General features: G+C 40.0%; 2 protein-coding genes across 7 annotated transcripts in view; both read right to left on the bottom strand.

Moving 5' to 3' along the window:
• Positions 1-14757, bottom strand: part of HOXC6 (homeobox C6) — a 71044-nt gene that overhangs the window by 16766 nt on the left and 39521 nt on the right. Inside the window, exon 1 of one of the 6 annotated variants that reach the window (XR_005289702.2) lies at positions 7979-8631. The exons of the other annotated variants lie outside the window; for them this stretch is intronic. The gene's annotated coding sequence lies outside the window, so the exon portion shown is untranslated. Of the gene's footprint in view, positions 1-7978; positions 8632-14757 lie in introns of those variants that run through there. 6 annotated transcript variants of the gene reach the window in all.
• On the bottom strand, positions 10909-13171 carry HOXC4 (homeobox C4). The gene is made up of 2 exons (XM_038378414.2): positions 12437-13171; positions 10909-11963 (listed from the first exon to the last, which is right to left on the bottom strand). The coding sequence occupies exons 1-2, from the start codon at positions 12978-12980 to the stop codon at positions 11614-11616; spliced, it is 894 nt and encodes a 297-aa protein (XP_038234342.1). The 5' UTR covers positions 12981-13171; the 3' UTR covers positions 10909-11613.

Here is a 14757-nt window from a genome sequence, read left to right as displayed (position 1 = left end):
ACAGCATCTCCGGCTCTTCCTAGGACAGTACTCATCTCATCCAAAGAGAAGAGTCCCTCCACCCCCACCCTCTCCTATCTGAGGGTGGGGCGGGGGAGAAGAGAGGTCTTGTTGAAACTTAAGATGATGAAGAAATTGTTTTTGGAAGAATGCCTGTAGTGAAGTTGCAACATTCAAGTGTCATCTTCGGCTGGCCCTCATTCAAGGCGTGTTTAAATTCAGACCTTTGGTTTAGGGCAGATCTGGCAGGACTAAAATAAAAAAAAACCCATTTCACAGATCACCACTGACCAATAGGAAGCTATATCCTAAGCAAAACAGCCACTGTTTAGGGCCCCAGATTGAAGGGGTTCTTTCCATCTCCCAAGACTAAATTCTGTATCATGCAAGCTTTTGAGAGTCGCCTCCAACACATACACAAAAACACACGGGCTAAAGGGAAACATCTGACCATTATACATGTTCATGCCTTTGAAATAAACACCCCTTTGTTTGGTATACTTCAGCACATAGGTGAATCCAGGATTTGGTTGCTTGGATCTAATTCCTAGGGAGTTGCTCATGGAAAAGCTACATATTACTCTTTTGGTGCTCAATAGATTGAAATCATGTCTAGAGTTAAAGGGGTAAGGTAAACAGCCACCTATGACTCTTTATTCACAAGCAGTCACACTATACCAAGAAATTTCTTGTTCTGAATGGGGAAATTTCTTTTTCTTTCTTTCTTTCTTCTTCTTTCTTTCGTTCTTTCTTTCTTTCTTTCTTTCTTCCTTCTTCTTTCTTTTTCCTTTCTTTTCACAGATGGATATATATTTGGAGCCAAATCCTGCTCACAAAAAGAGTAAACCTTGACTTCAATGGTTTTACTTGCCTAAGTAAAGCCAAGCTTTTGGCCCAGATGCAAACCCCCAATACAATCACAGAGTACAGGAAATCTCTCCCCAGTCCCCAGTGTATGATATACTGAGTGAAATGCCCCGTCAGGATAATTTCTGCAACCACCAAGACAGAAGTCTGTTTATGAAAGGTTATTAAAGCAAACTTAATTTCCGAAGGTTAGCCATTTGTTTATAGTGTTGGAGTGATTAGACTTAAGGAACTCATCTCATCCTCGATCCTTCCAAATCAGTTTTATAGATTATCTTTGTAGTTATTTGGACCATACCTGCTTTGAAAGTCAATGTCCTCTTTATTCATGGCATTGTAACAGAGAAAAGCCTGGCAGATTTATGGGTATACGGAGTGTTCCGAAAAATAGACTAAATTAAGTATTCAAGCCATTGAACTGTAAATACAGAGATAGTATCATTTCGCTCTATCTGGGTGAGAAGAGAAAATTGGCAATGGGGTCCATTTTTTGCCAAGACCACATTATTATTTAAACAGCAGTAAATCATATAAATGAATGCAGTCCCCCTCCCTTTTCTCTCTCTCTCTCTCTCTCTCTTTTTTTTTTTTTTGAGCATATAGCAGATTTTAATAGGAAAACAACTGTCTCTTCTGTTCTTGTGTGTGTGTATTTTAGCCCATATAGATGTCCATGCATTTCGCCTTTATTCCGAAGATTTTAGATTTCAAGTGATTCCATCGTAGATTTCTCTAGGCTCGCATTTTCCTTGGCTGCTCCTCGGAAGAAAGTGACCTGTCGTAAGTTAACTTTATGAGAGTAAAGTGCTCATAGTGCGCATATAATCACTTTGCTCTTGAACGGGTAGGTGCAAACACTGCGATAGTTGCTTGTGTTTATTTTCTCAATAGAAGAACCCCAGCTAGATTTTGAAGCTTTTATTATAATTATTATGGAGTCGGGTTGTTGGGTTGTTTCCCCCCCCCTTCCAAGTATTTGAACAGAAACATCAGCTGTGAAATTTACAACAACTCTGTTCTTGTCCAGTTCGATTAATTTGGGGGGAGGGAGGGGCTCGGAGTCCTTGGAAGCACCAAGGTTAATAAAAGCACCAGGGTTAACCAAGATAAATATTGTATGCCTCGTAGGGTTTTAGCACTCCCACTAACCATATCAACCTCTCCCAGAGAGCAGGGTGTGTGTTTAGACGGTACGGATTCTAATTGTCATGGTGACTGAGGCCACGAGTGCCTTGTTTACATGAATTGGGTATTTGTTTCTAACAGTCTTGCTTTATATATATATATATATATATATATATATATATATATATATATATAAGCGCGTACGGCTCACGCAAACTTGGAGAACTGCAATCGAACAGCAGAGCCTCGCTTTTACTGCGGGAGGTGTCAGTTTGCAAAGTGACACTTGCCAACAGTTCACCGGAGGACTCTGCTGAGCGCCCATAATTCTTTATAATCCTCTTGCAAGTCGTTATGAAAATCGCTCTCAGTTATCAGAATGAGAGAGAAGCGGTGATGGATACAGCGAAGCCGAAGAGCCCCATATGTTACAAGGAAATAGACGTAAAGAGACAGTGTTATTATTTTGTTTGTTGGTTACTTGTTGGGGCATTTTCTAGATCTTCCAAAGGAACCTTGTGATAAGAAACAATGGAATTAAATTTGACTCTACAATCTTTCTCTCTCACTCTCTCTCTCTCACACACACACGCACGATTTAACCTAATAAGCTATCTCCAAGCCTTGCTCTCCAAACATGCCGGGCATATGATAAAGCTTTAAAAGAGCAAGAAGTAGAGACGGTTCTGCCATGCCTACAAGCCACGGATTGACAGGATAGGGGCATAAAACAGCCACGGCCTTCCCCTATTAACCCCAAAGGCAAAACGCCTCGGATTCTTTTGGCCACATGGATTCTATTTACAAGGGTGGGGTTCATCCCAGCTCTGCCAACAAAAGAGAGGGCTAGCCGAAGGAGGATGGATGGGTTAGGGAGGGTATAGACACAACACGTTCAAGCTGTTTCATAACACGTCAGCCAGGGTTGCTCGCCCCACGGAGACTAATGTGACTTTAGGCACCACACCCGTCCCTCTCCCCTCCCCCTCCTCAAAACGCTCCTCTCCCCCCGGTAATGAAGGTCTGATCGGATCACAGGAGCACTTAATTTGCAAATATGGAAAGCAGGGACAGAAGAAGGCAATCTCTTGCCAGAGTTAATCGCCATCCGCAGTGACCACGAAGGGCTGTTTTAGGGTAAAGATCTTAAAAGAAGCCATTTGATAAAAGGGTTAGCAATCAAATGGAAAGACTAAAACCAAAACAAACCAGCTCACCACCCCAAGAATAAAAGGTCGATAGATTGCAGGCCTAGAAGTTCTGTGATAAACAGTAATCCAAGGGGGGAAAGTGCGCTTTAAACCATCTGCTGCCCGGGCTATAAAACAGTTGGATTTACAGTTTGCCTCTGCCAGATACCCATGTGAAGTCTTTCAAGGAATTCCCTCTTTACAATGGTCAGGCCAAACCTTGGGTCTGTTCTGTGACGCCCTCTGAAAGCAGAATACACACGTACAAACACAAACACACACCCATAGACACAGACATACAAACACACACCCATGCACACTCCCAAACACACGCACACATAGAGACAGACATATATACACAGCACATACCCAAAGTCAGGCACACAAACACTCCTAAACACCCAGAGGCACTCACAAACACACACACACACAGACAGATATACACACAGCACATACACAAAGTCAGGCACACAAACACTCCTAAACACCCAGAGGCACTCACAAACACACACACGCACATAGATACACACAGACATACACTCACACAAACACAGAGAGGCATGCACACACAAACACGCACACACACAGCAGACATGCAGGCATACAAACACACTCTGACAAGCACACACTCACATTGGAGGTTTATCTTCACAATAGTCTTTATGCTGCTGGTTCTAAGACTTTTCTACCCATATTAGGAAAAAAGTTTCTTCGTACCCAGAAAGATGGTTTCCAGATAGAGAGGAGAACTGTTTAGATTAAAAAAAAATTACAGGTCTTGATGTTTCGCGCCGGGGAGTATAAACACTTCTCAATACTGTATTTCTTCACGAATGGCGCAGATAGTAACAGCAAAGCCAGTACAGCATTTTCTAAATCTCCGAAAATCCTTGGAGAGGAAAGGAAAGGTTAGGATGACCAGCATGGGGCGACTACATTTGTACGTATCGGTCGATTTATGCCACCCAAGATGTATATTGTAAACTTGATATTAAAACATTCACCGTAAAAAGGCAGATCGTCAAGCTAAAGAAGCCTCCCAGTAGCATCAAGCCATTGCTATATAAAACACTGGTCATTTTCTTCCCATACAGCAATGTTAGTCCCACTTTTCCACCTGTGTTTCTCTCCCCTAAAAGCAGCTCCAGTTTTGTGAAAAGAGAGAGAATCAAAATCTGAAATAAACTACTTGAGAGGTTGTTGTTGTTTTTACAAATGGGGTGGGGTTACCTTCGCATTTGCCTTTTTTCCTTCACATCATCAGCATTTATTTTATTTATTTATTTGTAATAAACATTTCCCTTATTAAATATGCCCATGAAGAAGTCAGGTCTCTTTAAAACCAAGTCCTAAAATATTTAGCCCATTTCAGGCTCATGCCCTTTTACAAAGCTATCTCGCTGTATATACACCCAGGGTCAATTCTGTATACTGAATATATAAATATTGTTATCAAGAGCAAACTTTATACATTCGGTGCCCATAGAGGCCCATGCAAACGGCATTCTAGCACTGAGGTGAAGTTTATACAACTTTAAATTCAGCTTTACCATCTGTTCCTTTGGTTTTAAGAAGGAAAAGAATCTAAACCAAAGCTTTAAAAAAATAATAAGAATGCGGCTAGTGCACTCTTTCAAGCAGGGTGCTGGCAGAATAATTCTCTAGCTACAGTCAACATCGTCTCATAGACACCATAGGCTTTATTTTACATGCTTGCAGTGGGAAAACTGTCCAAGGATCAAGCCAGACTATTATCTTTCCAAACCTTAATTGTTAAATTAAGATGAGTTAGTGCGGTATAGCCTCTGCACCAGAGACACCTAGGACTTGAGTTTGAGTCAGCGAGGTCAATGGGGGTTTGCCACTGACTTCCGGATTTTTGTTTGTTTGTTTGTTTCCCCTCAGCCTCCTCCGTCCCCCAATTTATTGAAAGTATTCTACAAACCAGTATAGCTGTATTTAAGCATTGAAATAAACATGGCGCGTGGAGGTATCGAATTTTTACCTGCCAGGACCTCCATAGTCTGGAAAGTGTACAGAAGGTAACTTCCTTAACATAGGATTTTAGGGGATTATTTGTTATTATGCAGTTTAGACCCTTTAAAAAAAAAACCTTCTTGGATTTAAATGGAAGTAAACTGTAACGCTTTAACAATCATCTAATCTGGATATTTTAATAAAAGAGGAGTCTAAGTAGTCCTAGATGAGGCTAGAGACATGGGCTAGATAAAGTTATACGTCCAGACTTCAGAGCTGTTGCCAAACAAGTAAATTAACCTGCTGGTTCAAACAATAACTTTGGGATTATGCCGTTCCCTAACACGAAACTTCAAGACCCTAGTCAAAGGTCCTTTGTCCTGCTGTCCAAACTTGGGGTCATGACCTAGCTAATGCAAAGCAAACCTGCGAGTAAACACTTTATTGGGTCTTCTTTAAATATTTATAGGTACTTCAGGGGAACTGGTTTTGGGGGATTTCAGAGAAGCCAGACAGACGTTTTGCTGCATGTACGCTCCAGAAGTAAGCCAAACTGTATCTAGTCATTGCAAATAAAATAACCATAATTTCATGGACAATCCTGATAGCAGGTTGCTTCTACTTTTTGGGTCTCACAGCATTTCGGAAGGTTAACCAACTTCCAGGCTGTGTGGGTGTGGGTGTCCGATACGGTTTAATTCTATCTCTATATGTGTGAGGTTTTGTACATACGAATGTATATATAAAAGGTGCACATGAGCATAAACACGTGTGTGTGTATATATATATGTGTGTAAGCATCTACTTTTAATTATCCATGTATATGCCGGTGGAAGTCTTTTTGTATGTATTTATGTGTGTGTGTGGTGCATATACTTTTAATTCTCCATGTGTGTGTGTGTGTGTGTGTGTGTGTGTGTGTGTGTGTGTGCATGTACTTTTAATTCTCTGTGTGTACTTTTAATTTGCAAGGCTATTACTCAAGGGAAACTTGCACTCAAAAGCTGCAAAGCACTTTAAGCCTGTTAAAGTGTCTGCTTAATAATAATTTAATGAATTGAAAATAAATGTATTAAGATGTGATTGGGTGAGGTTCACAAGTAATAAGCAGAGGGGAGCACTCTATGGAGGAGTGAGCTCGGGTGTGGGGAAGAGGATGATTAAAACAACATACTTCCTTTAAAAAAGAAATATCTGGAAAAATTACCTTAAAATATTTTTGATACCTTGTAATAAATTAATTCTTCTATCCCATGCTGGAGCATACCCTTTTGTTTGTGTTACAAATTGGTATTTTATGGTCGTGTGAGACTCGACTTTAGTTATATTCTGCTCTATTTCCTAAAGAAGTTGGCTGTCTTTGGGGTAAAGGTTAATTTTTTTCAGAGGTATATTGTCCTTAATAATTTCCACTTTTCCTGAGAAGCAATAAGTATGAGGCATAAATAACCATTCAGAGAGAGATGGGGGTGGTGGTGGAAGGGAGTTAACATCTGAGCCCCAGAGAAATGAAACTGTTTAGCTGAAAAAGTAATAACACAGATATTTATGAGTGACTAAACAGACACAAACAGAATTGATTGAGTGACAGCTGTCACAGTGAGCGCATCAGAATTAAACTTTATGAAAAAGCCCTAAAGTTTGAAATAGCAATTTTAATAACACAGATCTCTTTCCATTCTCAGTAACATATGTATATTACTTATACATCGCATTATATATATATATTTAGAGTTATTTTTCTTGGCTACCCCTCAATTATTTACAGGTTGCTTGTTTGCTCCTCAGAAAGAGTTACACAAAGGACATTGGTAGCAGTGGAAACTTTAATTTAGGAATGGGAAAAAATTAATTTAGGAAAAGTGAATATTTTACAAAGCAATATTGAACTCCCTACGTAGAAATAAACCAACCTCTCTCTCTCCCTCTCTCTCTCTCTCTCTCTCTCAACTCAAAACTATCTATTGCTGAGTAGGGAAAATACTTTTCCACGTAGGAAGACAATCTATAGCCAATGAAACAAACAAACAGAAAAGGGTGGCATTTGCCAGAAACTGTTAATATCATTACCATAACGGCTGCTGGCTGTTCGTAAGGAAATACTAGTCTTTCACTAAAGTCCCAAAATGTTTGGTTTGGTACCTTGCCCATCAAAATAAATCATAAGGACAGATTAGGAAGCACATAAAACTATATCTATGGATAATGATATACGAGACCACAATAAATGTAAGTTACACGTTCGAGGTGCTGTCAGTTATGGTTGCAAACCCGTAACTCATTCACTTAACCCTGGCTGAATGTTTGTCTTTTAATTACAATTAACAGAGCAGACGAACTATGTGAGGGATAAAAGACAAAAGTGGCTGTAAAGACTTGGGATATTATGTTAACTGAAGAGCTTGGAAGCTAAACTATGCCACTTCTGTGGATTAGCCCTAGGGCAAAAGGGGGAAAATGTGTATCTATATACTGGAAAAGTTTTCATAAAACTGAAGGCACTTAGTTTAACGCCTGAAGGCCCTTGTTTGTGAGAAGTTATCTCCCCAAACATCTCTGGAGCTGTTGTTTTTTAACAGGCAATACAGGAAACTAAGTTTCACAGCTTCTTGAACTACATTTAACAGAGGTCCCTTCAAGGGTCTGTATACAAGGGCTTTATAACGTCTTTTTTATAGCTCGTTAAAGCCTTATAAACTGCTTGTCACTCACGTTAGAATTTTAGTCCTCAAAAATCTAGCTTTGAGGGGAAACAAAAAAAAAAGCAGGTCATTTTCAAGCAAATTGGACTAGAAGAAAACGAGTTAAAATAAACTGACCTGAGATGTTAATTTGATCCTCTGGAAACATTTTTTGTTGATGATGTTACTTTTATAGTCCAATAATATAAGTAGAGAGAATATCCAATCACGAATAATGAAATACAGTTTGAGGGGGAACATACCCCCACGAATCTATATGTGCCGAGGTAAACCTGGAACATAGCGCACTGAAATGAAGGAGCATCTAATCTTCGAACACGGGATGATGGGGAGTGGGGGTAATGCAGCCCCTTGTACCAGATCCATATGTGCCATGGTATATCTGGACCATTTTGCACTCCTAACAGACTAAACTATTGTTTCCCCTCTGACACAAAAATTGTCTCCCTTCTCGCTCGATTGCATTTACCTCCTGATTTTAATCCTCGCTTTGCAAAGTTCCCCCGTGTTTTTTTAAAGTGCAAAGCTACTTACTTGGCGTTGGATACTTTGATCTGGTCATAGGGTAGTAGCCAGTTGGGAAATAAGCCATGGGAAGGCGGGAAGTGAGAAGAGAGATTTGGCCGTAACTTCACCCTTCTTCCTTTCTCTTGGATTATTTTGGTGACAACACAATGCGATAACACGCATTGAATCTGCCCCATCTCTCCCTCATTACTATGGTAAAATCTACAAAGACGCTAAACAGTAGTGGTGCCGCTAAATCTATCTGGAGAGACACAGAAGGTACACGTTGTGAGACCTACCCGGGTCAGGGGGGCTTAGAGGTCAGCCTGCCTGGCTAGAATAAAGCTGATGGGATAGAAAAGTTGTCCTTTCAGTGAACCCATTTTTGCCATTTACCCGAACTTCAATAAAGTATCTTTCAGGCGCTCAACATGGAGGCGTCAAGAGACTATGGTGCAGGCTGCTTACAGCTAGGAACATTAATTTTTTTTTCTCTTCCCCCTGTTGCCTGGCTATATAATGCATTCATAATCTCCCTCCATGCCAGGAATTGTGTCATGGCCAAGTCTAAAGGCTAAGTAAGATGCTAAATAATACTCAGCAGAATGCAGAGAAAAGGTGAAAAAGTAAAGTTAGTCTCAGAGCAAAGAACCGGGACAGAAAAGTAGGTACAAGAACGCAAAGGCATATACCTAAATGTGATTCTTTTTTTATTACGGATTATGTAGACTATACAGCTGAAAATGTGATTAATGTTTCCTTAGCTTCCTCATCAGACACTCAGAGAGAGAACACACATACAACAAAAAAGTCTCATCGCATTCAGAGCCAGTCCCCTCTCAGAATACCCCCTTGTAATTCATCAAGTTATGATGCACTTTGCAAAAAGGGGACGGGGGGAGAAAGCGGATCAAACTTTAAACAGAAATATTTCCACCCAGCCCACCCCCACTAGCCTCAGTTTAGTCTGCAGATCTAGGTTTCCACACATTCACTGATGAATACACACACACACACACAAATTGCTTGGCTATGAACTGCCAGTTCAACTTTCTAGCAGCACCATTATCACAAGGTTAGGACTTTTAGCCTTTGTTTTCTTTACAATGTATATGCATGGTGGATGTGTCTGAAGACAGTGTCTCTAACCTCAAGTAAAGGATCTTTTTTTTCCCTTTGGAGGATGCTTTGTTACAGATTAGCTAGCTCATTCACTTTATTGTATATAAAAAGAATTTAAATACCATGTTTTTGTGTTTGTTTTTACTGGTAAAGTGTGTGAGATTGTCTGTTACAGGCAAGGAACCAGAGGGAGAGAAAAAATTGCAACCAACTCATAACACATACCTCTGCATGGAGGTGGAAATGTTTAAAGAGAACTATAGACTTGATGTCTATTTACAATGGCAACATTTTTCTCCATTCTCACTCTTATATTAATGTCCCTCAGCAGGAGTGTAAAAAACTGATGAGCTTTACATGTACAAAACCTATTATAAATAGTAATCATAATCTATATTCCCCTTTCAGGATCAATCTCACCAGTTATCACAATAGGTTCTGAGACCATTATTTGTTTAAGGGAAGGCTATACATGTTTTTGAGAGCCAATAAAAACCAACATTTAAAAACAAATGAAATAAAAATAAAAATAAAGGTAACAGAAAGATCCCCTGTCCTAATCCCCTTCATTCAGATTTGATAATCTCTCTTCTGGGGAGGGCTAAGGAGATCTAATCACCTGGTCAACTATCCTAATGCAAGACATTTAGTTTGTGTTAAATGCTTGAAGAATAAATGTCTTTAAACAGGCCTACCTGAAAATCTGGCACCCCTATGTTATTTCAGACTGGGACAGTAGTTCTGAAAAGGAGCATGCTGCAAAGCTGCAAAAGATTGGGGCCTAGAAAACAGCTATGTATAACTTCCCCATTTGTACACAACTCTTTCTTACAGTTATCTCATCCTTCCAGGAAAGTAAACAAACCTTCAATTGTGGGGATAAATTTCTTGCTAAACTATCCATCTCACTTTCCGTTTGGATCATTTATTCAAAGTCCAAGAGCAAGAATGCCTTTTTGCCAAACCTTTTACTGTCTTTGGAAGAATATTAGATGAAACCTATTGAAACTAGTTCACATAATCTTTCAACAACAACAAAACAACAGAAGTGTAGAGAAAGCGAAAAAATCAGAAAACCCTTATATTAGATAGGGGGAAAACAGAGATAGATGAATGATATTCTAACCCAAACACACATCACTATTCCTTTCTCAAAACAAGATTCCTTCCCTCCCACCTCCCCCCCACCCTCAAGTATATATAGGTTTGACTGGGAGAATCTGAGATTGAAACACATTGACCAAGTTGTGATGTCATAAAATCTAGAAAACAGAGTTATTTTTATGTTTGTTTAGACTTAATTTAAGCAGTCACTCCTGCACATGGAATTAATGCCACAATCCCAGGATTATTATATATATATATATATATATATTTAGGGCAAGGGGAATGTGGAGAGTGAAATAAGCCACCAGACATTAAAGTAAAACTAATTCACACTCACTGGTTTATTGAACACTGGGACTTTCACATACACACTAAAACTCTTTATTGCAAGTTTACAATGATCATGTAAAATCAGTCCAAAAACACAAATAACCACGACAAAAAAACTAGCTACTGACTTTGTTTAAACCTTGCTCTTTTTTTTAAATATGTCACTATCCTTCCCTTTTCTTTTTTTCCCTCGCTTCTCAAAATTTAAACCAATTACTCGCTCAGCCTGGTTTGTGTGATTTTTTTTTCCCTTTTGAAACATGATGATTTTTTTTTAGCTTTTTCTTCACATTTATACCAAAGAATTTCAATGCTCCATTTTATCCTCGGTAGATCATTGTGCATTTGTAACGCAGAGGGCAAAATACCTACATTCTTTTTCTTTTTGATTATTCTTATTTGTTCATTAAATTCATCTAACGGAACATTGACCTTTTCCCCCCTCCCCCTTCCTTACCCCTTAAAAAATAAATAAAACCCTGAAATGGCGTAAAAAAACCTGCAGGTTCTCGGTCACCTGGCTTCATGCTATGTTACATGCATCTAAAGCCTGTGGTCTTACAGAAGACCTCATTGTTTTTTATACGCACAGGAAAACTACAAGAAAAGAACCAAAATATATATATATATATTAGATTCTATAAATAATCAGTCAATTTTGTGTGTGTGTGTGTGTGTGATATTGTTTATAACCTTGTGATATCCTCTGCTCGCTGATCCTGAGCTGTACCCGGTGATAGTTCCTCGCTGGGGGCAGCGTTACCAGCAGCAATGGTGCCCGCCGATGAATTAGATGGAGTCGAGGATCTGACTTTGGTATTGGGCAGCCTGTGGTCTTTTTTCCATTTCATCCGCCTGTTCTGAAACCAGATTTTGATCTGCCTTTCCGAGAGACACAAGGAGTGAGCTATTTCGATGCGCCTTCGCCTTGTCAGGTACCTGTTATAGTGAAACTCCTTTTCCAACTCCAAGACCTGCTGTCTTGTATACGCAGTCCTGGAACGTTTGGGCTCGCCTCCATTGTAATTGGGATTCACTGGAAAAGCAAAGATTAGCATGAATAGAGAGAGAGAGAAGCAGACAGAACAGAGAGGGGGAGAGAGAGAGAGACAGGAAATCTAGAGTGGCTCAGGAAAAAGTAATCAGCTAAATGGGTTATAAAGAACTTCTGGCAGCCCAAGACTTTCTATTCTAATAAGAAGGGGTTTCCCTGGCTCAAAAGACTGAATTATTTATGTACCCCTTACAAAGCTTTAGGAGTTTCACACATACATAACAGAATGAACCACATGGCTAAGGCTGCCCAGACTAGCTTGGCTATAAAATTTATGGTGGGTGTAATTACCCATTCCGAGTCGTAAATCCAGCTCAATTGTGCTAACCCAAAGACTCTCATGGAAGGGAAGGAAATAAAAAAAAAAAAACCGAGAGAGCGAGCGAGCGAGCGAGCGCATGGTGTGAAAATAGGAAGGGAGACAGAGCAGAGGGAGAGAAAAGAAAGTTGCCTACCAGTACTGACGTGGATTTTTTTCATCCATGGATAGACTATAGGTTGCTTAGAAGCTGTGCTGTTAGGATGCTCAGGGTTTGGCTGGTTGCAGGCTGGAGGGGCTGGGGAAGGAGAGGTGGAGGAACTGGAAAGAGCAGTCTGCTCACAGAGCTGCTGCGGTTTCTCTGAGAGGTGGTGGCCTCCTTGAGTTTGCCCATGTCCCCTTTGGTGCGCGGCTGGGTTGCCGGGAGCTTGAATATTGGCACAGCTGTATTGGCGCTCTGGGTAGTTTGGTCTTGGTGGTGGGTACAGTTCCTGGTGATGATGCTGAAAGCTGGACTCCCTTGTCCGGCTGTAATATTCCGGACTGTGGTCTGGGATGTAATTATTTTGCGAATATTCCTCGCATGGAGGAAATTTCGGATCGATGTAGTTAGAGTCCATCAAATAGGAGCTCATGATCATTAATTTCTGGAGTGGAAAATAATTTTTCTCGCTTTGTCGTTTTTCTGCTCCATAAAGCCCTCCTACAAGCTGGCGACCCCGTAAAGTTACTTTCACCATGTGACTCCCTTGTCCAATCACACCAGCCAGCCTAGTCCCCGGATAAGGAACCAAAAGCTTTTTCAAAATGTATCCAATTTGTGTGTGTGTATGTGCGTGTGTGTGTGCATTGTTGTTTTTGTTTGTTGTTGTTTGTGTGATCTCAAAATTAGGAGCAAAGGGGTCAGGATGGTGAGAAGGATCAACCGACCCCCTTTTCTTCCTCCCCCCCCCCCCACCCCCGCCGCCGAAAAAGACAAATGTGTAAGGAAAAGTAAAAGAATAAAATCCTACCGGTTTTTGTAAAGGGGGTGGGGGACATATGGGGAATATTCCTCATAATACCCCCCACCATGCTGTAGGCTGGATTTTAGAAATCTCTACGTGGTAGAACTTCCCCCCAGATCTTGCAGATCAACAACAGAACAAGCCTTAATTATGAAGATTAACTATCACTTTACCCTGCACAGAATAAGACATGCTCAGACTATGTTGAATTTTTCACTTTAAAGAAATGCTAGGTTACAAAACTGCCCCCCTTTCTACCCCTAAGTAACATAGGGCAGTTTAAGTGCCCTTATTGGTAAATTTGTTTCCCCCACCCAAAATATTGGAATATTGTTAAACACACATCATTAAATGGGGGGTGGGGAGGGAAGGGAAGGAAACAAGTTACCTGAGAGGTAACAGGGAATATGCAAATCATGGCTCCATAATTTAGAGTTTTCTAAATGCTCCCAACCTTTGCTTAAGAGATATCTCATTTCCTTGGAAACTGATAGGATCTATTTGTGTATTAAAGATCATAGCTACACAGTCTTTCCACCCACTCAGAAAGCTGGAATGCTTTTGGAGTGACCACAATTCTTTACTTGTAAAACTACTCGTGTGTTTTTATTCCTACTGTCTTTTAAAGGGTGATTATGCTTTGTTTTCGTCATTCAAAATTCTGCCCTTTCCAGTCTGCCAAAGCTCCATATAATATACATATATTACATACATACATTTAATTAAACATACATGTATGTGAGATAGATAGATAGATAGATAGATAGATAGATAGATAGATAGATAGATAGATAGATAGATAGATAGATAGATAGATAGATAGATAGATAGATAGAAATGTGGTTCATAGCTCCACATCCATCCAGAGAATTAGTTTCCCTTGTAACGTCCATTGAAAAGACCCATTTAACTAGCTGCTTTAATAGAGGAAGGGAGGAAAGGTTGAGATAACATATATAAAAATGGCTCCCTTTCCCAGATGTCAGGACAAATAGACCCCCGGTGCAAGTACAGAAACTGGAAATCGATGTAAATATTTTGGAGAGAGCAGTTATTGCAATTAAAGGCTTTATCTATAGCTTGCACTAAACAGAGGGGCAGAGGGAGTCGGATTAATCCCTTGTACTGCTTGATAACAATTATAGTTGAAAATCATAGCTTGCAGGGCATTGCCATATTTTACTTGATAACAATAAAAGTGACACATAAAGTTAACTGTTTATGTTTTATTTATTAGACTAAACGTGCCAGCGGTGTCGGAGGCTTTTGGCTCGTTGTTACAGCTTTTATGGGGTTGTAAAACGCCATAAATCAGTCACTTGAAATGGTTGGGGCTTTTTGTGCTGTTGGCTCAGACTTCTGCTATTTCTTCTTTATATGAAAAGTAATAATGTGATTTTATTATTATTATGATCCTCATCCCCAATCATCATTATTATTCAGTCTACCTTTAACAAGCCACCCCCACGCTGTCCTGGCAGAAGCTACGGCTGTTTTGCACTTGAATAAC

The sequence above is a fragment of the Dermochelys coriacea genome, chromosome 20 (genome assembly GCF_009764565.3).
Source record: "Dermochelys coriacea isolate rDerCor1 chromosome 20, rDerCor1.pri.v4, whole genome shotgun sequence".
Classification (NCBI taxonomy): Eukaryota; Metazoa; Chordata; order Testudines; family Dermochelyidae; genus Dermochelys; species Dermochelys coriacea.
Note: the sequence above shows the minus strand (reverse complement) of the source record. Positions and strands in the feature narration are given on the sequence as shown.

What these genes read in the sequence shown, in the direction of transcription:
- HOXC4 (XM_038378414.2), bottom strand. Translation starts at nt 12,980, where the DNA reads ATGGTGAAAGTAACTTTACGGGGTCGCCAGCTTGTAGGAGGGCTTTAT. An exon ending in AAAAATCCACGTCAGTACTG is followed by an intron (nt 11,964 to 12,436) that starts GTAGGCAACTTT and finishes TTGCTTTTCCAG; the next exon opens with TGAATCCCAATTACAATGGA.